Source organism: Fundulus heteroclitus, chromosome 10 (genome assembly GCF_011125445.2).
Source record: "Fundulus heteroclitus isolate FHET01 chromosome 10, MU-UCD_Fhet_4.1, whole genome shotgun sequence".
NCBI lineage: Eukaryota > Metazoa > Chordata > Actinopteri > Cyprinodontiformes > Fundulidae > Fundulus > Fundulus heteroclitus.
In genome coordinates this window covers 12668607-12694756 of record NC_046370.1, presented here as the reverse complement: position 1 = coordinate 12694756, position 26150 = coordinate 12668607, and the positions used below count along the sequence as shown (strand labels likewise).

Sequence of the window (26150 nt, the reverse complement as noted above, 5' to 3'; positions counted from 1 at the left end):
ACTTGATGCAATCAACTGGGTTTCCTTGGACAGATAACTTCTCATCAATTGGCATTATAAGCTAAAATTGATTGCATTGTATTATAACTAGGATTAAAATGTAGCGACTGACTTGAAATCTGTCCATGATTGTATTGAATTGATCTGGTTATTTATTTTGTTAAATCCTGTGAGATTACATTTGTTGTGTTTCCAAATACTTATTTGGGATTAATATGAAAAGGGACAGCTGAATAATATATTAAAAATAGACATAAATAAATAAATAAATAAATAAATAAATAAATAAATAAATAAATAAATAAATAAATAAATAAAAACTTACGAAATCACAAAGTGGTCAAAACACATAGAGTTAGGATTGTTTAGAAAAAGTAGCAATTTAAATTAATTTGGCGATATTCCTGTTGCTCTTTGATTTAATCTCTTTCATAACATTTATGCCAATTCTTAGAACCTGTTCTCTAAAGAAGGAGCTCCAACTTTGGCTTAATTAACGCGTGAACAAAAGCCGATGTCCTGCTGAAGTTGGGAAATTTCGGCACAGTAAACATGACATGTGTGTGACAATGCATAAGAAGGGGCGTAAACTCCTTTTTGCATCCCTTGAGTTGGACTCCCTGCAGCTAACTCTATCGGTCCGCCGCGGCTCCCTGGCGGACTTCTTTTTCCAGCGGAAGCGTTTCTGTCCAACTGCGCGGCGCGTTTGTTTCAAGGTGGAGCTGAGCGATCCGCGCAGAGGCGAAAACTACTGACAACATCCAGGTAAGCCTCGGGTCACATCCCATCTTTAGGTTTATTTCACCGAAATGTATTTTCTGCAAAAAATATCAGTTCTGGGTTAGAGCTGGGTGCTTTTTGGTTTGCGTGTTTTTAGAGATGTGTGACATGTGCTTGACCAGCTGGAGACACAGCTGGTGAAAAGAAAGTCAAAAGTGCTCACTTTGAACCAGCATCCCATTAAACGAAGACGTTCAATGTCATAGTTTTATATTTTGCGCACGTTTTACAAATGTTCTTGTAGTTTCAATCTGTTAATGGTCATCTGTGCGCTATTACTTCAAACGTTTGTGAAACATCCTATTTTTTCATTCAAAACTAAATCTATGTGTTTTCTGTTATCAAAAAGGACAAATGTGTGTACATTTAAAGCTTATTAGAATATGTTTCACATCCCAAACTTGGGATTTTGCCTTCGGCGATTCTCCGTTGTGGCCTCTCTCATCTTTGGTGCGACATGCTCTGTTTTAGGTCCTGTTTCTTTAAGACTTTTTCTCAGAATGCTGGTTCGTTGAATGCAAAATACCGTTATGAACTCTTCAAAGAAAAATACACTGGCCCCACGTTAAAAAAAAAAGTAACACTTTCCTTGGACCTTAAAGTAGATCTAACTTGCTTTTAAGTGAATCGTTTGTTTTTGTTTAAGCAGAGCAAAAACGATTTGATATGATGGTGACAAGCTTAGTCAAATGGAACCAACAAAAATATATGTGAACATTTTCCTTTTAAGTTACCTTGAATTATTTGTATTACTTAAATTCTATCTATTTTTGTTCCTGATGCTTTCCACACAAATTGTTGTTGTTTTCTGAGTAGTTATAAGCTCCAGCCCCACAATCAGTCGTTTGTTCATCTCTTTGAGTTTAGAGGCCTTTTTTCTACCAGTATGATTAATGTGTCAGAGTTGGGAAGATTAACAAGCCAAAATCCCCCAGTCGGTCTTGGCAGAAGGCTGTTTACCCTGAGCCTGGTTCTGCTGGAGGTTTCTTCCTGTGAAACGGGAGTTTTCCTCTCCACTGTCGCTTCAAAGGCAACGACACAATGCAAGCGACTGTCCATTGTCTCCGCTCCTTTAGGACGAGTGAATGCTGCTGGGTGTCCTTAGATAGAAAACGTTTTTGACTAAGCTGTCTGCATGATCAAATTGAACAGATTAAAGTGCATTGAGATGACACGTGTTGTAAATTGGCTTTACATAGATAAAATCATTTGATTTTGATTTATAAAATATTGAGTTTTCGTTCAGTTTCTAGTATCCAACCTACAGTCGTGGGAAACAAACAAAGTTTCTAGAGTTTTATGTTCCGGGAGTCAGGAGGACATAATAAAACAACCTGGTCCTGCCCTGATTCCATTATTTAAATCTGACCTTGACTGTGAAAAGCCACCAAACAGAGTCCACAGTGTCATTATTTATTAAACAAAGATGAATCACAACGGAAAAAGAGGTGTGGGGAGAGTGGTGTACACTCCGTGACCCAACAGCTTGTACAACCAGCTAAAGGAGCAATAACTCTCAGTCTGATTCATCTGTCTCTCTCATCTTTGTGGAGGAACTTTAGCCCACTCCTATGTCTAACATTTTTTAAGTACTCTGGGGTTTGCAGATTATTGTTTCTGTACAGCTCCCCCTCAGCATTTTAATCAGCTGGAGAACTGGGCATTGGTCGACTGCAGGACCTTGATTGCTTGCATGTTCCCCGAATATGTTATGTAGAAATTTGCCGGTGCAATTTGGATCATTGTCCTGTTGATGACCCAGTTTAGACCAAGCTGTCAAACACATCTGTATTCAGAGGATTTCATGGTCAACTCAATTACTGTATGGAGTCCAGCTCCTTTAGGCCGCAACACAAGCCCAAGTCCCACCCGTCCACCACCGTACTTGACAGGTACGAGGTGATTGTGTTTATATGCTGTGTTCGGCTTTCTTTAACATCTCTACTTTGTCTTATCTGTTTACAGAATTGTTTTGGGTCATATGGTTGAAAATTTGAAAATCTAAATTGTGCTGCCATCCCCGCTACACATATCATATTCTTTCAGTCTTGTTCTGATTGTCCTGTGATGAACTTTTACACTCAACACATTAGCTGAAGTCTGTCGAGGGTAAGATGGAACCCTTGGGTTTTTTATCATTTCCGTGTTGCACCGTCTGACAATGTTAACACACACACCTGTGTACCCCAGTGCAACAAACTACCGCTTTTATAAAGGCGATCAATGATAATGATGAGTTAATCCGGTGTGTTTGATTTGCAGCCTCTTCCTTCTTCAGTCTTATAGATGCAGCAAGGGAGTAAACTTTGTTTTGTGGCCAAGAGGTGCAAACGCACAGCAAACACAAAACGTACTCCAAACACAAAAAATAGGCTAGCACATAAAACACATGTAATGGAACAATACAGCAAAAAAAGAAACATTGCATGTGTTTTGTGTATTAGCCAATTTTTTCCATTTGGAGTACTTTTTGTGTTTGCTGCGCATTTATGTATTTGCAGTGCGTTTGCATCGCTTGGACACTGTATTTTTTCGTAATCTAGTTTTCATCTTTTCATTTAATGAGTAATGGAACTTTGTTTTTGTAAACTTGTGGTTTTGTTTACATATTCAACATTTAACCTGATAAATGCTGGTTAATCCGGTTCTATTTATAATTTGATTTGTTGTGGATTTGAGCCCATGTTTCTGGCTTTCTCTGGACAGTTTTTTTTTACTCCTTAAGGTATTCTGGTGTAAGTTTACCCAGAGTTTCACCTCGTCTGAGTTTCTTTATCTAATCTTTCTGTATTTCATGCCGCTGAAGGATGCAGCGGCATGTTAGACATTTAAAAAAAAAATAATAATTTCATATGACGGCATGGAATTAAACCTTGATTTTCTAACTTGAACATTCACAAAGGCATAAAATATTTGTTCCTTGAGCTCTCTGTAGTCAATAATAGAGACACTGTTGGATCAAAGGTAGGAAATTGTGATAAATATAAAGTGTAATTGATGATATTTGCAAACCCTAAAATTGTGTGGTTGTAATTGTTTCTGTTTTAAAATATTTTTCCACTCCTTGTTCCATCAGAGCATCCATTAATATCAATATAATTGAAAATATGAGTGAACAGAATTATTTTGTGCTGTTTACTGAAACAGTTGAGCTTAATGTAACTGCTGTACTGAAGTAGCTGTTGTGTTTTGTGAGGTTTTAGCTGGACCGAAACACAGACGGGAACTCAGAGGTCGCAAAATTAACATAAGGATTCATTGAAAAAAATCAAGCACACTTATACGAGGAGCAAAGTGGTGAATAGGATAGATTGACAAACCATGAGGCAGAATAACAAAAGAAACCAGCAACAAGCAATGAAAACCAGGGAGCTTATATGCAGAGGGGAGTGTGGAGAAAGGTATGACAGAAACTGGTGAGGGCTTTCAGATGGAGATGAGGAACAGCTGATACTAATGAATGTATAAGGGTCGAAAGAAATTATTGAGTTGAACTGAAAGAAACAGAGGGAAGGAATAATAATATAAAATATACAAGAACAAGACTGAAATAAAGAAGCAACTAGTACAACTAGGGAACATAAACATCAAGGAACTAAACAGCGACAAAAGCTTAAACACCTTAGTAGCCTATCTGGTAATAGCTATGTTTTATTTCTAGAGCAATATCTTGTGATTCTTGGGTTCTGACTATGCGGTGATGGGTGTATTTTCAAAAAAGCTTTTCATACCAACTTTATTGTTATGCTAAAAAATAATTAACAGACAAAGATGAAATTTGGAGATAACTACTTATACCTACCTGGTTCGTTATTTTTTTGGTTTTATCTTCTCTTCATTAGGTACTACCGTGAGCAGATGCATAAACAGAATTAGAGAAAACATCTTTGTTCTAGAAACATCATTGGTGTGATAGAAAGACGGGACATCCACCACCACATTTGTATCGATCCGGCTCTGAGTTCTGTGTAATTAGATCTGCTGAGCAGGCTGCAGAAGGATAAATAGCTCAACTGTTCATTAACAAAGCAAATATATTGTTTTGTGATTAATTAAAATGATTTTAAAAACAGTATTACTTCCTTATATAATCACAAAACTTAGTTATCGTTTTATTTAGACTGCAGTTCGTATCAGTAGAGCCTGTTACTGATTAACCTAGGATTGAGAGAAACTACAGTTGAGGTCTAGTTGCTGTGGTTTCTAGATGGAATTTTGAATATCAGCCATGTTTCTTTGTGACTACATATTTTCAAGTCAAACATTCCAGCATTGTATGTCTGAAAGTGTGTTTTGACTCATACGGGTGGAATATTTGCAGGACTGGGTGGGTTTCTGAATTATCTCTGATGACGTATTGTGAGTCTGAATTAGTATCAGCCCAGATCAGATCTTTCTCAGTTGCTCCACATCTCTCTGTCTGAACAGGTACTGCCCAAGACTGACGTGTTTCTGGCTCTATGGCTGCTAATGTGACCCCTCAGGGCTGCGGCCCCAACCTGGACTCTCTCTACTACAACCTGTGCGACCTCGGTACCGCCTGGGGCGTCGTGTTAGAGGCCTTCGCGGCAGCCGGCATCATCTTCTCTTTTGTGCTCTTCATCTCCCTCCTGGCCAGCCTGCCATTCATCAAAAACCCAAACCAGAAAAACGCTGTGGCTCTTAACGCCAGCTTCCTTTTCTGCACCGCTGGACTCTTCTGCCTGACGTTCAGTTTCATTGTAGGAAAGAACTTCTCCACGTGTGCCTCTCGGAGATTTCTCTTCGGGGTGCTGTTTGGTGGGTGCTTCTCCTGTCTCCTGATGCAGTGCGTCAGGCTGAACATCCTGGCCAGGAGAAACGCCGGACCCCAGGCCTGGGTCCTCTGGCTGGGAGCGCTAGGGTTGTGGCTGGTGGAGGTCGTCATCAACACGGAGTGGCTCATTATCACAGTCGTTCGCCACCCGCAGCTTCCTCTGAATACCACGACTGAACCCATCAGAGCCACAGCGACGCCTTGCAACATTGCCAACCAGGACTTTGTCATGGCGCTGATTTACGTGATGGTCCTCATCCTGGCTGTGGTCGTGGCAAGCCTGGCCGTCATGGCAGGCAAATACGCAGAGTGGAAAAAGGAAGGCGCACTCATTCTGGTGATAAGCCTGATCTCTGTGGGCATTTGGGTGGCATGGATCGTCATGTACGTCTATGGGAATGAGCGAACCGGAGGCCCGAAATGGGACGACCCGACCCTGGCCATCGCTTTGGTGGCAAACGCCTGGGTCTTCATCGCTGTTTACACCATTCCTCAGATTTGCTGTTTGAACACCGAAAATGATACGGAGGAAGACTACGGAGAGGATGCCTACCCAAACCAGAGAGCCGGATACGAGACGATCCTAAAAAACCACCCCTCTCAGAACATGTTCATGGAAAATAAGGCCTTCTCAATGGATGAGCCAGGTCAAGGTATGTGGTCCGTATATCAGTTTAAAGCTTTTCCCCAAAAGGTCTGGACTTTATTTATGCAGCTCAGGCCCAATAGTTATTGTTACCTAGGCACACTTGAATCTAGCATCCCAAGGATTAGCAGGTCTGTAGAAAGAAAACATGCTCAGGTTCTATACTGATATACGTTCTTATGAATTAAAAATAAATCACAAAAGACTCATTAAAATGCCCTTAAAGTACACAGTAAAGAGTTTGGGAATAGTTTTCAGTTTCTCTACAATTTGTAAACATTTTCTCTTCAATAAACTATTGTGCCCGTTGACCAATGAAATACCTACAAACTACTGAAAAAGAGCAAAAAATAAATACAATTAGAATAAAACAAAATACTTACAAATAAAACATAAAATCTATCTATTTTTGCTTAATGACAGATTGGTGGGAGGTGTTTGTTAAGATCTTTTTGGACGTTTTTCCACAGGTTTGCAATTGAACTTAGGTCTGAACTTTGACTAGACAACTATACAACACATCTATGCTTTAATTTGAACCACTACTGTAGCTCTGGCTGTATGTTTGAGGTCATATTGAGATGTGATTATCTGACTGTTTACATCCTTAGAGATTTTCGTACCTTATTTGCCTGTAAATAGCTCCATCCATCTCTATCTCCACCTTATAAACTCCTGCCAAATCCCCTGTCCCTGTTAAAGAAAAGCTTCCCCACACCATTATGCTGCCACCACCATGTTTGACTGTGCAGATGGCTGTAATTTTTATGCAAACTATATTTAGCTATACAAAACTGATTCATACATTTAAGAATAAAAAACAGAGTTTTTTTGCACTGAGTCCAATTAAGTATGCACTAAATTTCATAGATAGTCATAGAAAACAGAATTGGGAACGTTTACTGTATGGAAACAAGGATTATTATAAATTGTTATCACAAAAAAAGCATGATTGAGTTCCTGTAAAATTTGCAAAGAAAAGAACCTCATATCAGGTTTGTATTATCTCTTTCAGTCCAAGAATAATACATTAATTCATGCAACACCTAAGAAAACGATATTTAAATAATGAGTCATGACCAGATTAAGTTCTTTACTTGGATTAAGTATGGGATTATGTAACCAATACATATTACATAACATGTTTGCCCTGGAAATGTCCACATTTCCATCTGAATGGAAGGAGTTTTATGGTCTCCTCCAAAGCAAACACTTGCCCTGCTGATATATGGAACGCATTTCTATTCTTGAACACACTGATAGGTGAAGGGAGGTAAAATACAATCACACGTCACACACGATGAATCGGTCACAGTCAGCATCGCCTCCCTTGGGAACGTCATCAAATGAGCCATTAGAGCTTTCTGTCCACATACCTATCAGATTTCACCTAATGACCGGTGCATTGTGAGACTTTAGAAAGAACACCAAAGCAAACAGAAAATATCCTGAGTGGGTTGCTTCCTGTCTGTATGATGACCACACAGAATGTGATACGCTGCAGTTTCTCCGCTGCATTGCAGAGTAACGAGAAATATCTGAGCTAATCCGCTATATATCTGAGCTAGCCAGCTGTGGTGTCAAGGTTGGATGATTTTCTTTGCATAGTTTGTATTTTGGAAAATATTCTTGCCATATACAGAAGGTTACGTACTTGTTTCCCCACTGAATGTATCCATTACATTTATTAGTTTCTCTCTCAGCCATCTGGCCTTTTTTTTAACATTAATCTAGTGAATTAGAAACCTTTGGATCTGTGAGGAGGTAAACTTGTATTTTAACCATTTCAATTTCAATTTGCTCTTAAAATACAACATAACAAAAGTTGTGAATGACCTAACAGTTGAATTTTACTCTATTGTGTTGTAAGTATAATAGATATCCAAATATATTTTAAAAGAAATTAAGGGATATTTTTGCTGTTGTGTGTTTGCATGTACACACACACACACACACACACACACACACACACACACACACTCACATATATATATATATATATATATATATATATATATATATATATATATATATATATATATATATATAATCACATCTCAGTTTATGTTTTCGGTTGATCATACTTTGATGTCGAATGTCTGAAGTAACAAACAACAAATAATTTTAACCCTAATCCCCTTAGGGTATATAAAAAATGTAATAACATGGAGCAAGACTTTCACAGTTTTATGTAATTTACACAAATTTTTTTTACCAAAATTTATTATATGTTCTTTTTTCCCTTCCAATTTAACAGAAACACCAGTCATTCCTACTGCTGCTGAATTAACACACTTATTATTACAGTTTGAATATTTTCACTACTTGGATTTTTGTACATATACTGTACCTATGTATAAATTTAGAAAGAAAACCCGCTAAACTTATTTGTAATTTTTTAAGTAAACATACATTTTAGAAAATGTTACACCCTTTTGTCTTTCTACTCTTTACGGAGCAAGGCTGGGCATTTAGGTGCCCAAAAGTCCCCACAGCATGACAGTCTGTATCTTTTGTGACCAGAAATATTAGCAAAGGTACTTGTCTTTCTTATAAGCAAAGGAAACATATACAGCAAACAGGCAGTGAACAGGGCAGATGGGTGAGGAGTAAGGTTGTGTTGGTTTGTCCTCCATGCAGAGAAAACTAGAACTTTTGCTGGTGTCTCATTAGACTGAGTGTAAAATCTGAACAAAACAAAACTTTTTGATACTGGTAAACTGCCTATGCCTAGTTGGGGGATTTTCTGCTAAAGTTTAGTTTGTTAACCAATTTGCTCCTGGGCTTGGAAGCTGTTGAAAATAGTTGTGGAATGCAAACCTAGCATGGCCTATATCTGTGCTAAGAAACAATAACTAAATAAATCAATCTTTAAAATATACATTTCTGCATCTTTACTTAAACCAACTATTAGCTACCTTTGGGCTAATACTGAGTTCTGTACAGCGCAGAGCTGCATCCTTAATGATTAACTCCTTACTCGCTCCATTTCTCTGTGAACCATCAGGAAACATCAGTACCACCATATCAGCGTCTTGGCTGAAGAATTCAGTCTGATACTGAAGGTTTTAGCAGTGCTTTTGTTCAGTTCAGATGAGTCTGTTAATGAGTCTCTATCAACTCCTGTGTTCTCCATCCAGTTCCCACCAGAATCATCACACCCTGTGTTTGTCCTGTCCCCGCAGAGCATTAGGCGTGCCAACGGTTTCATATGAGGCAAAACTGTTTGACGTTTCAAGCAATAGGGTGTGTAAAAGTGCCATCTGTGAGGAAAGTCACAAAATGCAAAAAAGATAATTACTATTTTTTTTCCCCCTTCTGTTGCAGGAAACAAGCCCGTGTCTCCATATGGTAATTACACTGGTCAGATGCGTGCTTCTGTCTACCAACCCACTGAGCTGGCTCTCATCACCAAAACGGGTGGAAACGTAAGCATAAAATGTTACAGAGCCACATTTGCATGCGTCATCCGGGTTGTAGGTTCAAGGCACACTAACACACACCAGCACACACTCTTTTCCTGCTTTAGGTAAATAGATATGGAAATCATGAACCTTGGACCATTTTAGAGGCCTCATTGTGTCGCAGAGTGACAGGAATAAACAAATGAGGCGCACAAAATATTGAGAGGAGCGTCACAGACAATCATCAGAGCCTGCAGCCACATCTACCCTGCAACTCTTATTGAACTCATTAGAGCCAAGCAAAAAATCCAAAATCAACAATGCATCAGAAAGGAAGTTGGTTAAAGATTAAACTGATATTTCAGATGACATCATGAGGCAAGATTTCATTATGCACTCTAAAAATAAATATCTACACAATTAAACGGACAGGAGGTACTTCATAGAAGTGGTAATAAATATAATACTTTTTGGTATTTTCAATGTGAATATGATGAAATTATAACAAAGAAAAATTAAAAATGTTAATATGCTGCAATGATTTAACTAGATAGATAGATAGATAGATAGATAGACAGATAGACAGATAGATAGATAGATAGATAGATAGATAGATAGATAGATAGATAGATAGATAGATAGATAGATAGATAGATAGATGTTGCAAAGAGGTGTATTTTTTCTGGGAAGGGTAGCTTGAATCAGGATGTGAAGCTGCAGAGAAGTTGATGCCTTAATGCTTTGATGTTTTTTTTTTTGTTATGGCACCTCTTGTGACTTCATACAGCAACAACGGGAGCCATCCTATGACATGATCATTCCCAGAGCCACCCTGGGCTCCACAGCCAACAGCGGGAGCAGCACGCCCTCAACACAGGGCGAGCCTAGGAACGGCGCAAGCTCACAAACAAGCGTAGGTCAAAACCCCCCACTCCTCCGCCGACACTTCTCCTTCTCTTCACACTTCTCATTATCTCTTGCTGCCCCCCAGATGCTTTCCTATTCTCTGTTTCTGAGCATGTCAGACTCTCAGCTCCCACTGTGTCCATGGCAACTCCTTCTGCAGTTTGACCATGAAATGCTTCTTTGTCTGGATTTTTTTTTTTTTTTCTTACCTTGAGCCGTCTCTTCTTTCAAGGCCCTGTCTGTCTCCTACCTGCTCTATGCAGCACTCCACACATATTTTCTTTTCTTGGTCAAACAGAAAGAATTATGCTGGTGAAAGGGTTTTTTGTTGCTCAGTATCTGTCTTTTATAAAGCTGATTAAGAATGAAGTCTCTATCTCCTCAAGTCTGCGTTAAGTGTCCCAGAGTGTCCCAAAATGAGATACTTACTACAAATCTGTGTTGAACTCAATAAAGAAGAGTAGATTTAAGTGCATGCATTTATTCCATAAACAACTTAAATGTATGTACGTATTTTATATCAGGCTAATATAGAAGGACAAAACATATTATTCAGGGTTCATTGTGATCTTAATTACAGTACCAGGGGCCTATATGGTGGCCCCCCCCCCCCCCCCCTTGCTAGTGTGTACTCCGGGTGGAGGTTGCCTAAAGGCTCCCACATACTCGGACATACTGTGCGCATACTGTGAGCTGTGCGGTCTCCACGCTGACTCTCCGCAGACATTTTATCCTTCATAGTCAAGCGTACTGTTGCCTACATTTCTTGTTGCAAATTCCTACAATTCCCACACTTTCTACCAGTGGGAAGAAGCAGCAGAACGGATGATAAAATGTGTGATTAGCTAGCTAAGCAGCTAGAGCCGTTTCTTTTCCAGCAGGCTCCCACCTGGCAGTGAGAACAGAGAGGGACAGTGATGCCGTGCGTCCTTGCGACCGCCTGCTTGGAGCAGCTCAGTGTATCTATCTCGGTGTCACATATAAAACCGTTTGATGTAAAGACTTCTTGCCAACGAGAAGTTGTAAAAATTGAGCTCTGCACGTACCTGTACACGTGGACCTCTGCAGAATACTTTCTGTACGTACCTCTATGCGCATGGTCCACGCAGAGTCCGCCTTGAGTACACGCGGACCTCCGCGGAGTAAATTACACCCGAATATGTTGGGGCCTTTACATGAAAGCACTGGTAGTTTCGACAATACAGTCAGGCAGTCTTGCAGAGTTCAGGGGTGTGATCAGGTAGTGACACAGTGTACCGTAATGCTCCGAATATCCATTGAGCGGAGCGGCTTCGTTGCAAACCAAAGTTGTACTTACACATTTTAACTGAGTTTTGAGCGCATTGTACCACATAAAATCGGTCAGTAAGTACAACTGTAATCATATATAAGGCGCACCATACATTTTTGAGAAAACTTAAGGACTTTAAGGAAAAATACGGTAAGCGCTAGCTGTTATTAGCTCGATGCACACTACGTTCACTCTGCACCCCTCCTTCAAGCTGCTTGATGCAATGATCCTTTAGCATTTTACTTCATATCAAAAAACCCTGATTTTTGATTCTCTTCAGTGCTAACTAGAAACAGTACTTCAGGCATTCTGGAGATTTAACATATTTTTGGTTTGGCGATTCGCTTTGTCACTCATTTTTAGTCCCTGCACCAGAGCATTTTCAGAAGATCTGTTTTTAAATGTTGTTTAGCCTACCTCACACCAACACCAGAATTATGTCACCCGAAAAAGGCTCATAAACCTAAGGAATGAGTCAATGTAGTGTCAAAGAAGCATTTTTTCAAAGGCTTTTTCTTTTTAACAGTCTGCTGCGAAACCAGGGTTCTGTGTCAGTGGCGCATACAAAGGCTTACAGGCAGGTAGCAGGTGGATGATAAAACCCTGTCAATACACTAACAATGAAGCTGTGTTCTGGCAGAATGACCAAAGAGATGAAAGCAACAGAAAAGAAAGTAAACACCACACTTTATTAAGGTTACTTCCCCGTTTTCAACAGTTTGCATTCATTTTGCGTCTCCATTCCATACCCATAAACAAATTATTTTGTACCTGTGTTCTTGACCTTTTCATATTAGTATAATCACCCCGGTCAGTTAGATATTTAAGTGAATTGTTGTGGTAAAAATACTATAAAGTACAATTTCATGAAAGTTCTCAATTAAATGTAGGTTATTTTCTGCAGACTTTATATTAAAACCTATTCCCATGGATTGTGATTCCGATCCTTGTTTTGACCAGCTGACTTTGATTAAATTGTATTACTTATCTGATTGCTTGTTTGTAGACAGTGTTTATAAGAAATAACCAAACTTTAACAAAGTAGACTCTAAGGATATTATAATAAAATATACTTTAAATCAGTTATGAATATAGATTTACTCAGGATTGCTTCAAAGTATTGTGTGGTAGACCATCCTTTTCTTATGACCTATTCACTATTAATTACCTCTGAAGTATTAATGGTCAGATGTGATCATTAGCAAGTCAAACCAGATGTGAAATATGACAAGAATTTTGATCATAAAGTAAAGGGATAGCTCAAAACAAAAAAAATTGGACATGTATAAATGCATATCAGCTTTATTAACTCTGCATAAAATACCTAATGTTTTGAAAAACTTTGTAGTTTCTACAAATACATACAGTGACAAGTGCATGTAGTTTAAATTACCTGTTTAAGAAGATTCTTTTATCCAGGCATTGTGAACAGCTCAGACTTCAGGATTCCAGTTAGCGAATCAGATTTGTCATTGTAAATTTTAAATTACAACACTTAACTCAGCAAAATACAACGTTTTTATTAGGTACAATTTCATGGTAGGTTCTGATTTGTTACCATAGTTAGCTGAGACTTGCAAACTATTCAACATTATCTAAGGTTGCCTAAAATTGTATTGAAACATTTTGTTATATCTGTCTGTGTTGGCTTAGTAAACTGGTCAGACTATTTGAATCCAGCAGCCAAAGTAATGATCAATATTATTTATATACCTGGCAGATTTAGGTTTAGAGTAATACTTAACTTTTGGCAACCTGTTTCTAAAGCAATGTTAATGTTTTGGAGCAGAATAGCCAGAGTCCCGAATTGGATCTCATTGAGAATCTGTGGAGGGAGCTAAAGGTGATGACAAGGGCGTCTTCCATCTTTAAAGACTTGGTGCAAATAAATAAAGACAGATCCTGAGCTGGTCAGTTGTTCATTGATTATGAACAACTGACCATTAGAGTAAAGTCAACTGTTAAAGAAGGGTAGAAATAATTTTTGATTCACCATTTTGTAACAAGACATTATCTTTCTCAGTTAAAAAAAGCTTCTTGGTTAAAGGAAAAATATAAATAATTGTGTTATTATTATTATTATTATTATAAAGTAGACGAGGTATAAAATCCTATTTCACATTTCTTTCTTTTTTGCAGAGATGTTTAGAAAATGCTTCTACATTTCGCCAAATGTTGTTTTACATCTTATTAATTAATTTTAAAAAAAAAAGAGATGACATAATCATATTTTAGTTTCTGTTATGTTGCTATTCTAATATCTCTGTCTTCCCTTACAGGGTCAAGGTTTGCATAGGACGCCCCAGTGGTGATCATGTTATGACTCTACACCTGCTATTACTTCGATTCATGTCTTCTCATTTGCTCTGGCTGACTGTATGTTTGCTGTTATTCATGGTTCCCTAAGCTGGCACTGAGAGGAACCCCATGGGCCCAACACATGATGGAGGTGACTGTTTGATCACAATCACCCCCACTAATGGAGGTCAGATAAACCCTCCATTGACTGGTTGTCTGCACGCTGGACCACTGGGACAGCGAAGAGTTTAATACAGAAGAGAAATCCCAGGGATGAAGCTTTGCTTTATAACAAAGACTTTCTGCAACAGAAACCATTTGCTGACAATGAACTTTCAGCTCTCAGCTGCAAACACACAGATGCACAGGGATCGCGCTGACAGAGCAAGAATTATTGGGACACAATATACTCTACATTCACACTTCACCAAATAGGGCTGGACTTTATATTTAAAAAAGTGTATCGATTGAATAGAAATCATATTGATCAATATTGATAATTATCAAGTAATTCAAAACATATATTTTAAGTGACGCCATGGCCATTTTATGCTGTTCCTTAATTACCTATTTTATATAAAGAATATCCATCCATCCATCCATTTTCTAACCCACTTAATCCCTCATTGGGTTGCATGGGTTGCTGGTGCCTATCTCCAGCACTTACTGGGCGAGAGGCAGGGTACACCCTGGACAGGTCGCCAGTCTGTCGCAGGGCTATAAAGAACACTGAATTCAAATTTAACAATTTATTTAACCAACTTTTACAAAAACTCTTTTTAAAAAAAAGAAAGAAAGAACACATACTCTGCACTCATCAAAGGTGTGTTACCATCAAAGGCTTGGTAACAGAGTGTTTCTTCGTCTGCGTTTGTGATTGGTTGGGAGGGTGTAATGACTGTAGTATTAATCTACATGATAGGCTAGAATGCAAAAAGGAAGGGAAACTGTTCTTCTATTGAACTTTTTATTTACCTTTTTTTTTTCCTGTTGCACCACATGTCTATCGATCGATATATATTGTTATTGAATTATCGTCCGGCCCTATCACCGAATAATTGAATCATTTCCCACCAGACAAAACTAGGAAACCAGTTGTAATTGCTTATACTTAATGGTTGTGGACTTTTAGGTTTGATCAAAGTTGTCATTTTTTATGCCAATAATTATGTCTTAACAAAAGAACTGAACTTCTGCTATTGAATTATTGTACATACAGTGTGTTTGTGTCCGTATCATTAATAACGCACTGCATGGAAGTAATGTATGGGTCTTTTTTTTTATTTTAAATCTGTTTAAAGTGCTGCTGTGTGTTGTTTAATAATCGTTGAATACTGTCTGCCAATCAAGCAATTGTGAGTTTTCAGATCTGGATTGCCTTCTATTATTTGGCTTTTCCTGTGGTCTGTTCTGTTGGTCCAGTTAATTGTTCACTACAGAGCTCTGTCACCAAATTTCTGACACATCAAATTGGTTGTGAAACGTACCACTGAAGCACCTATATAAGTAATTTTAATTTGAACAATGTTTGGTACTTAAATTACTATAATTACAAACAGCCATGTGGAAAAAAAATGGGACACCCTTTTCTATATTTAGCTCTTTATTATTAGGATCTGTCCACATATTGATGTCTGATTTTACTTCTAATTTATCTCTGGAAAATAAAGTTATTTTATTGCACTCAAACAACAAAATGTAAAGATGTCTCACTCAATAAACAGAAATTTAAACAAAAAAAAGTTTTTCGACTTGAAGAAATATCTATTGGTTCTCTCTTTTGTTTATTGACTTCAGTGGAAGAGCTCTGGTAGTCAATCTCTGACATAACTCTGAGGAAGGTTTACCCACTCCTAACTTTCAGCTGTGAGATTTTTGAGAGGTTTCTTGCATGAGTGGAAAGTTTCAAGCCAACCCAAAGTGCCTGAATGGGATTGACATCCTGGCCTTGACTCGGCCAAGGATTTTCTATTTCCTAATCTTAGCCTATTTTTAGTGGATTTCCTGTTATGTTCCTGGTCGTTGTCATATTGCAGGGTCCTGTTATGCTTCAGCTTTAGTTTTTTTTTTACATATGGTCTCACATTTTCCTCATGATAGAGTTCATGATAGAGGGTTTCTGTGATGGTGAGCTGGCCTGGTTCTGTTGGTGCAGTGTCCACAAACCTGGACACTTCCAACTCCATGTCTCACCAGTGGTATGAGGTTATTTTTCTAGAATGCTGTATTTGGTTTAAACTAAACATGCCCGCTGTTCAGGTGTCCAAATAATTCAATATTAGACTCATCTGTCTAAAGAACGTTATTCCACAGGTCCTGTTTTTAATTCTTCGTTCACTCCAGCAAACTTTATTCTAGCCTTCATGTTTTCTTTAGGGAGCAAAGTTTTGCCTGTTCCGCATCTCCCATGAAAACTAAGCCGAAACTGCCCTTTTCTGATTGTACAGCCGTATCTTTTCATATCAGCGCTACAAGAGCCTAATGTTGGACTCTCAATTACATTTTTAGAGGTTTAGGAGACCTCCTTCGGCATCGTGCTATCTGCCTTCAGAGTGAATTTGCTTGGACTGCCAGACCTCGGCCTGTAGGCAGTTCTTTTGAATGTCCTCCACTTGTAGAGTATTTTCAGTGCAGTGGCTGATTTGCAATTCATTTGAGATGACTTTAAATATCTTACTAAACTCCTAAACTGCTATGGGCTTCTTTCCGAAGGCGTCAGACAGTTATTTCAGTCGTACCATGGTGTTCACACTCACCTTAACAGCCAGGAGCACCAAACTAGTTGTGTAAGTCTTAAAACGGGTGAATGTTTGTCAAAATATAGAGTAACAGTGTTCTCTTTGTGCACCTGATGATTTGTCTGTATGTGATATTAGAAGGCCTGTTTGAAGTCTGGAAAATGTGTAATTGCGCTAGTATGGCGGAAAATTGAGATAACAATAAATATATGATTGGCCCACATTTTCTGAGTCGCTTTTTCTTTACTATTGCATAATGTGTTCACTGTCCATTGTGAGCTTTAGTATCTCATCCAGGTGAGGACATTAAGGGCATTTAGAGTATACCCAATAGGTCAAATATATTATCAATATGCAAAGCATGAGTAAACGTACGTTCACACCAAACAGGTGAATTTTTCACCCTTGACATTTTGTTTGTTGGTGTATCCAAATTCAGCAGCTGCATCCATTTTACACTTATTCATGAACGAGCTATTTATAGCTTAAAGTAATTTACATGTTTCATAGATATAAAAATATACCAAATAAAATTAATCACAAATACTATTTGTTTATCAGTAACATGTTTAACAACCTAGACCCTGAACAAAGCCTATATCACTTTATTTGTAGAGAAAAAATATGAAGTAACCAAACATTAATAGATTAGATATCATCTGACTGAATTACTCCTGCTTTTAACTAATTTTGAAAACAACGCCCCGGGAGACAGGCGCTCTGTCTCGGCATGGCGAGTCTCAACCACCTGGCTGATCAGCTGCAAGCGGGAGCGGGGTTGTCTGCATTGAATCATGGGATAGAATTGGCCAGAAGGCTGCATTTGTGGGCTGGATTTTAGCCTTCAAATTTGGACAGCCTTCGGTGCATCGCTGTGATGTAACCGGCCTTCAAATTTAGCCTCTGAAGGATGCAGCCCCTGAATATGAACACACCCTGTCTCTCAAACAATGTGCACTGACAACACCGTCATTTTCCCCCAGCGGACTTCAACCACGTCATCAAATACGTGGAGCGTCTATCCGCTTGCCGGCACCTCTTGTCTGATAATCTCACGAAGCGGCGGAGATGGATTTTACGAGTCGTGGTGCTGTATGTTAGCGGAATAACGGTGTCGGCGCCCCTGGGTTCCCCAGATCCTCCAGAGACACACCCTATTTGGCAAGTGATACCCCCTGTAGCTGCCTGTGGATGACGACCACTTCCAGCGGTACTTCCATCTTTCCAGGACCGAGGCTCCATCCAAATACCTTTAATAATAACTTCTAGTCCTATTCCTCCTAGCTCATGTTCTTTGACCTTTCACGGAGTCAACAGTAAGAACTCTATTGTGGGGAGGAAAGGAGCTTCAGGCTGCCTTCGGACAGCCTTTAACTCCAACGTTATAACGTTATATATATATGATGGAAACATGGATGATGCCAGCCAAATCCAGGCCTTCAAGTTTCGAAAATGAACTAGAAAGAGAGCGATCTTATCTCTCTGGACATTTCCATTTGCGGGCTCTGCTGATACATCAGGTCACGCAAAGGCTTGTGGGATACCTAAAGGGATCTAAGCACCGGTAAGGGACAACGCAGGCTTTCTAGGCAAAACTAGCCGCGGGAGGGAGCATACAGGCTACTTTTCCTACCTCCTTCCTTACTGACTGCACTATTAGGACAGCACTTATGGCGACCACTGACACACTTCCGCTTTGGATAAAGAGTCCTTGCTCTATAGCTAATGAATTTACAGTACCTGAGACTTTTTAAAACGATGTTGCATATGAAATAATAATCTAGATTTGGATGAAAGTGGTATGGGGAGTATTTCTAAGAAAAAATATCAAATTCTCAAATAAAAAACACAGTGACGGTAAGGGTGAGATGTGCAAGCTCAGATAAAAATATTTATTTCAGTAAATCTCCACTTTAGTGGGGGCAGGGTCCCAAAGGTTTCCAGTGCAGACAGTAGTTTGTAGTTCCTGATGGGATTGCTGTGACAGACAAGAAAGTAAACCAGTTTGACCCCTCGGACATTTACCCCAAGAGTAAACATTGTACATGAGCAAATCAGCTATGTAAACGGTACTCCTGTTTATGATTTACTATATCAAAAAGGATAACATACCGATACAACAGATAAACAAGCTAAATATAAATTAACTTAAAACAGCTGAAACCTATACTAACCTCAGATTTTACCTCATGTATACATTGTTTCCCCTGCTTTTATGATGGTTGTGAATTGGGACCAAATTGCACAAAACAAGGAATTAAAAACTATCTTGCTGGACTAAGCGAATTGTGGTCATAGGATGAGTCTTGCCAAATAGACCAAACCTTTTCTTTGTGGTTTCTGGTCCATCACTCACTCTCATCTTCTCCCTTCACCCTGGCTCAGGTGTAGTGCTCACATACACCCCATCGTCACCACGTTGGACTGTTTTGCCACACATCATTAGCTGCTTCTTTGGTTTACAGCTCTGAGATGCAGTCTCATAACTTTAGATAAAAACTGACACGTACAGTCCTTCTAAAAAGGAAACACAGGGAGGAATTCACATGCAGAAGCTTAGTGCGTCAATTTGAAGAAAAGTATCATTATTACTTCTCAATAAACAGTTCATCATAACTGCTTCACAGACTTCCCACTGACCGTCACAGGAGCATCGTCTGTGGGATAAAAACGTCATTTTAGCTCAAGGCAATGTCATAATGAAAGTGTTTTCAACAGTCTGGGTCAGAGTGTGGTGTCTCTGCAAAAAGGCCAGGTTTCAATGTATTTATAATGCAATATAATGAGTTAATTTGGATTTTTTTAATGTATATTTTAGATATCAAAACTGGAGTTCTTATCCCTTTGCTGCAATAATTTTATGGGTTGGAAGCGGAAATGTTTGGGAGCCACATTTTAAATAGAAACATGCAATGGAGCTCACAATCAATAGCAGGAAGACTCAAAGCGTCTGCTAGGAAAAGTCACAAAAACGTTCACAAATATAAGTTTATGGGGTAAGATAGCTTTCTAAATAGATTTGTACATAAAAGGATAGTTGTGTCCATATCAGTCAGAAGTTGTGCATAAAAAAACATTTGTAAACTCATAATAATTTAAATCACATTCAAAAGGTACAACATACAGTTTAAATAGTTACAACTTCAATAACTAATAAATACAAATTTCAAGTTTAAATTTGTGCTTTACTCTTTATGAACACAAACAGCAGCGGCTGCTTGAGAATACGGATTTTTTCTTTGAGAATACGAATTCACAACAGTGGTCTGACGTCACGGTTTCCAAGGCTGGTTAATGGAGCACAGAGTGCGAAGATAGGAGCCGCGCATGCGCTCTTCAGACTGACCGTCTCAGAATGCACCGCGGCTGCAGATTCATTCCAGACAGTGCAGAGCTCACAGTGGTAAGTTAAACACTCCCTTATCTGCTGCTGCTGTTCTTCAAAAGTACGTTTTCAGATCGTTTGAGGCGAGAACATTATACTTTTAAGCTTCCCTACGTGGCCTGTTTACAGAGTTAGTGCGTAATTTTAATAAAAAGTCCAACGTTGAGCGTCTGTGCCAACTGGTAGGTTTTTTTTAAGATTGACAGCCTATTTCCTACTTTTATCTTTAAAAAAACAACATTGAGGATGGTATTAAACATGTGATCACGTTGAAATTGTGACTATTTATCTGTAAATAATTAAAATGAAAACATAATTTTTATATATTAGTAACAGTAAAGGGAGTAGAGTTAAGCTACTTTGTCTAACCTTCACAGCATTGTTCATTAAGGAAAAGTTATTTCTGTCTGTCCACCTTTACAGCGATTAATCTATAAATTATGTGCAGTTAGTTCAGTTCATTCTTTCAGTGAAATGGTAGAAATACCAGAGAAGGGAAGCCATTTGTTACATTTACTACTATACATTTTGACCCTTTCTTTCTTGAGAACTATAATAATCTGCATGTTAACCACATATAGTTTTATGGTGTGAAAAGGTGAGAATTGAAAAAAACAATTATGGTAACACTTGGCATTTTTTATTTACAGGAAGAAACAGAAACAAAATATGTGAGGATAAACACTTCTGTGCCAATCCTCCAAATATTTTTTTAATGAAGGGGACCTGAAACCAGCCTTCAGGCTAAGAAGGGCCACCATCGTCCTCCTCCTTCAGCTGCTGCCCATCCAGAAGGTCCATGGATGGCCACAGGAGATAGAGGTGCTGGTGACCCTCTACTGGCTGGCCTGTGGTGCATCCTATAGGGAAACAGCTTGCCAGTAAGATCTCTTACCTTCATGTCCTTAAATAGAGCCAACAATGACACACAATTGATACATAGATTATATTAATTGGATAGAAGATTAAAACATATCAGCATATTACCTAAATTACAAGTTAATTTTTTATTTGGTACAGGTCAAGGGTAGGCACGCTACAACAGACACCACGCCAAGGTGAGAAAATCGTTGAGCGCGCCTTTGGTGGTCTGAAGACACGGTGGCGTTCCATCTTCTTAAGGCTGCTGGAGGTCCGCCCGACGTTTGCCCAAAAAGTAATCGCCGCCTGCTGCATCCTCCACAGTATTAGTATAGCAGCAGGTGACCAGTTAGATGAGGAGGATGAGGAGGTGGACCCAGAGGAGGATGACCAACGGCTGAAGTCAGGAAGCTGCTCCAGCTGGCTGCATGTTTAAGTGAACATGACTACACCTGACCTAATGTAGATCAGTTTTAGTCATGTACACTTGCTGCTTCATTTCATTTTTTCACCACCTGTAACAATACATAAAATAATCAGTGAATTAATTTCCATTCCAACTATTTTTAATTGTATGTTTGTAGGTGTTGTCTATTTGTATAAGATGTTAATAGAAGTTATTTATTTGTTTTAAACCACGTTAGTAACTGTTAATTTGTTGAATATGTTACACCTTCATTCTGTTCCAAAGTTAAAACATTTGTCTAAAATAAATGTTTTTTTTTTCATATATTGTTACCATTGTTTTCTTTCCCACTTTCTCTTCTCAATTTTTCGTGTCCTCACTCAGAGGAAACTCACTTAGGAAAAACATTTAAAGAATTTATTTATTTATAGATTTTATATTAGGGCTGGACAATATAGAAAAAAGCATATTGATAAAAAAAATGCATATTGATGGATAGATAATTATCAAAAAGATTTAAAACCTGGCTCTTATAATATTGCTAAATGACTTAATTTTAATATATCACACACAAACACTCAATCCCAAATAAATTCTTATTTACCCAACATTTTTAACCATAACTGATTTCTTTAAAAGAAAAATAACTCAACTTAAGAGACCTGGGTGATGTTATTAAATACTGACAAAGAATAAACTCAAGTGACCAGCGCTGTTAGAGAAAAACTTGCGTACCAGAACTTTATATCGCGGATCAAGAGTGGCGAGTTTGAAGCCAGGTTTTTCATGTCCATCACTATGAAGCACGTTACTGCATGCGTGATGTCCTTATGCTGCCAGGACGCTTCGTCATTTTATCACAAAGAAGGAAGCCCAGTTTAGTTGCTGTACCTGCTTTGTTTTGGAAGAACTTCCAGAAGATTCCTAAGAAGATGACGCGGGGCTAAAACGGCTCGCGCTGCTGCGGTAGTGAGCGGCTTACGTGATGAAACAAGTTGGTTGCGTTACCAGACTTTGTTTTTACCGGTTCCTTGCAAGTTTTACAAATCACTGGTTTATTTCTTTCAGACTGGCGAACTAGTAAAACCCCGTTTTGGGACAATATCCCCCGCCGCTCCTTGCTGCGACATATTCACGTGCTCTGTGTTGTGGTTTGAGAGGGCGGCGCTTTGTGACGGCGTGCCTGGGTCCGCGATTACGATTGGTTGAGAGGAAGCAGTGACTGCAGCATCAACTAGGTTAAAAGGAAGAAAGGAAAACTGTCTGTATAACCAACTTTTACAGGGTTTCCCGCAGCGCTATCATTCCAAAAAAAAAAAAAAAAAGTGATGTTTTGCTTTCGCGCGTGCGTGAATGGCATGGAGAAAACACATGCACATGGATACCCCCCCTCCGCGAGTCGGTCCGCCTCGCATAAGCAAATTCCTGCGGGAAACACTGTTTTATCGATCCTTTTTTCCCCTTATTGTGCCACACGTCTTTCGACTGATATATATTGTTATTAAATTATGGTCCAGCTCCATTTTATATGATGCTGTCATTCTTGGGAGACATTTACAATTTATTCCAGCAATTATTGAGTTAATGAAGCAACACGCGTCAGCCTGATAAACACAAAACAAATAAATCACTCTTTTTTTTTTAATTACGCACTAACTCTGTAAACAGGCCACGTAGGGAAGCTTAAAAGTATAATGTTCTCGCCTCAAACGATCTGAAAACGTACTTTTGAAGAACAGCAGCAGCAGAAAAGGGAATGTTTAACTTACCACTGTGAGCTCTGCGCTGTCTGGGATGAATCTGCAGCCGCGTTGCATTCAGAGACGGTCAGTCTGAAGAGCGCATGCGCGGCTCCTATCTTCGCACTCTTTGCTCCATTAACCAGTCTTGGAAACCGTGACGTCAGACCACTGTTGTGAATTCGTATTCTCAAAGAAAAAATCCGTATTCTCAAGCAGCCGCTACTGTTTGTGTTCATAAAGAGTAAAGCACAAATTTAAACTTGAAATTTGTATTTATTAGTTATTGAAGTTGTAACTATTTAAACTGTATGTTGTATCTTTTGAATGTGATTTAAATTATTATGAGTTTACAAATGTTTTTTTATGCACAACTTCTGACTAATATGGACACAACTATCCTTTTATGTACAAGTTTATTATGGAACCGCTTTTACCCCATATAAGTTTCTTTTTGTCATCATCACAGAAATGGAGCTCTGCAGATTCCGCATCTGATTAAATAAGCTTTGAGTTGTTGACTTGGGAAGCAGAGAAGACGTTGAACCACAGGTGCAGCTATGAGCTTTTTGAACCACCATCTTCTGTTTCCTGATGTATTAAACACATTATAGTCCACTAATAATTATGAGGCGTTGCCTAGTCATGTAATTGTGCTTGCTTCTCCGTGTATTCCCACAGATCCGGAGCCCTTCCTCCAGGCTCATATTTCATTGTCTTCACTAAACCAGCTTAGGATGATTGCTGCTGACGTAACGCCCTGTCGTGGCCAGAGATTCACGATGGAGCCACCTGCTGTGGCCTGATAACCTTCGGGTGTCCTCAGGAGATGAGGGGACAACAATCCACTTTTGTGTTCAGCCTCTGCCTGTCACGGGTTTTTTTTATCAGGATGTACAAATTATGCAAAGAAAGTTTCTGCTGCTGAGGACAAGATAAGTGGAACGTTTAAACGATGAAGAAAACACTCTTTTGTTTAAACTTACGTTTATGTCCAGTCAGATGTGTCTAGCGGTTCCTACGCAAGCAGTGCTTGTTGTATAACAGGCCGATAAATGGCAGAACTAATTTGTCATATATAGTTTGCAGGTGTACCAGAGAACATTTTCTCTCTGTTTTTATGTCCCCTTTGCCAAATGCACCTGCAGGATTTCCATTTGGGACCTTGCTAATGCACATTCTCACAGTCATGTGAATACAGTTTATTTTTCCAATATATTTTCCAATCCAATACATTTTGACATATTGGATTTTAATTTTAAATTTAGCAAAAGCTAGAATGATATAAATACATAAATAAATAAATAAATAAATAGAGGGAAAGAAAATACATTTTGCATTCTATGTAAAAAGTAAGAATATATTTGGCTGGTCCTGTATTAATAAACCACGTTGAGACTGAGTTTAGAGGAATCGTGAGCAGTTTTGGAGACTAGATCAGAGGATCTGAAGCTGGAGATGCCTAACAAAAGCATGCAGGGTGCTGCGGGCTAACGTTGGAGCCATGTGAGCATTTTTCATGTAATTGGGATGTTAAAAACAGACTTTCCTGTCGTATTAAGGTCCGTAAAACAGACGAGAAAGACAAAAGTTTGCAACAAACAAGTGATGTTAGAAAATCACAGCATAAACGGCTTAATTTAACACAGTGCTGTTTGCTGCTGTGGACGGGTGAAGGGAATCCAGAAGCTTCCCGGATCAGCAGTGCCTGGTGGTGTGAGAGACGTCTCACTGTGAGCTAATTGATGCCTGGAGCTGAAGCCTGCATCCTGCAGATATCACGCCGAGCTGCTTGTCCAATCACTTGAGGTAACACAAACACAGTATGGGACTGAGACCTGGAAATAAACCGCTGAAATATGAGAAAATACGCTGCAGCTGTTTTAATATCCTTGCAAATATGTTTACTTGGCCGGCAAAGAGGACAAGATGTACAATAACTGTCTGTGCGCATATAATAAAAGGGAGCCTCGTTAGGTGAAACTACATTTTCAGAGAATGCATTAGATAACCAGTTCAAACACCACGCCCAGTGAGTGTTTCTGTGTGTGCACATTTAACCAGAGCTGAAGGGAGTATTCAAATCTTTTATGTAGCTAGTCACAATGGTCTACTGCCAAATACAGCTCTGACGGTTTTGCTTTAAACAAAGAAATACAACATGGAGAGTACCATGCAAAAGTGCCACAAAAAAAAAAAAAAAAAAACGAGGCTCAGACTAATTCATTGAGATTTTATTGTAGCAGGCCGACACAAGGTAGGAAAATGACACGTAAGATATTTGTTTGTTTTGTATCCAGTTGTATTCAATTCTAAATCTTAGATAAAATCAAGAGCAACAAATATCCCTCAAAAAAGTTATTTGTATACAGAATCCACAATCTATCAACAGTATGTGTCATTTAAACTCTGTATGAGTAGAGCTTTCCTATGAAGTGCCTCTGAGGTTTGTTAGAGAACATGAGAGAACAAGCATCATGAAGACCAAGCAGCGTACCAGACAGATCAGGGATAAAACTGTGGATAAGTTGAAAACTCTCGTTTAAGTCTATTTAACCCATCGTCCAAAAATACAAAGAGAAATATAAAACTGCAAACCTACCAAGACATGGCTCTCTTCACCTAAACTTCCAAAATCTGAGAATCTGCCAAAAGGGTCATTGTAACTCTGGAGGAGCAGCAGATGTCCACAGCTCAGGTAGGAGAATCTGTCAACGGCATAACTAGCATCCTACTGTGGGGATGCTTAGATTCAGCAGTGGACCGTGAAGCTAGTCAGTAGATGTAACCTGTTAGAGGTTACAAAAGACTTGCAACTGGGGTGGAGAGTCCATTAAGACAGTGAGCCTAAACCTAAACTTTCATCCAGAGTTACAATGGGATGTGTTTAGATTAACAAAT

General features: G+C 38.9%; 1 protein-coding gene across 1 annotated transcript; it reads left to right on the top strand.

Moving 5' to 3' along the window:
• Positions 1-629: 629 nt before the first annotated feature.
• On the top strand, positions 630-14632 carry gprc5c (G protein-coupled receptor, class C, group 5, member C). The gene is made up of 5 exons (XM_036142037.1): positions 630-765; positions 5209-6228; positions 9549-9649; positions 10413-10538; positions 14102-14632. The coding sequence occupies exons 2-5, from the start codon at positions 5241-5243 to the stop codon at positions 14132-14134; spliced, it is 1248 nt and encodes a 415-aa protein (XP_035997930.1). The 5' UTR covers positions 630-765; positions 5209-5240; the 3' UTR covers positions 14135-14632.
• The last annotated feature ends 11518 nt before the right edge of the window (positions 14633-26150 follow it).

Excerpts from the sequence above, each read along its gene's own strand:
- gprc5c (XM_036142037.1), top strand. The coding sequence starts at position 5,241 with ATGGCTGCTAATGTGACCCCTCAGGGCTGCGGCCCCAACCTGGACTCT. Across the intron at positions 6,229-9,548 it reads AATGGATGAGCCAGGTCAAG|GAAACAAGCCCGTGTCTCCA; the intron begins GTATGTGGTCCG and ends CTTCTGTTGCAG. Across the intron at positions 9,650-10,412 it reads TCACCAAAACGGGTGGAAAC|CAACAACGGGAGCCATCCTA; the intron begins GTAAGCATAAAA and ends GACTTCATACAG.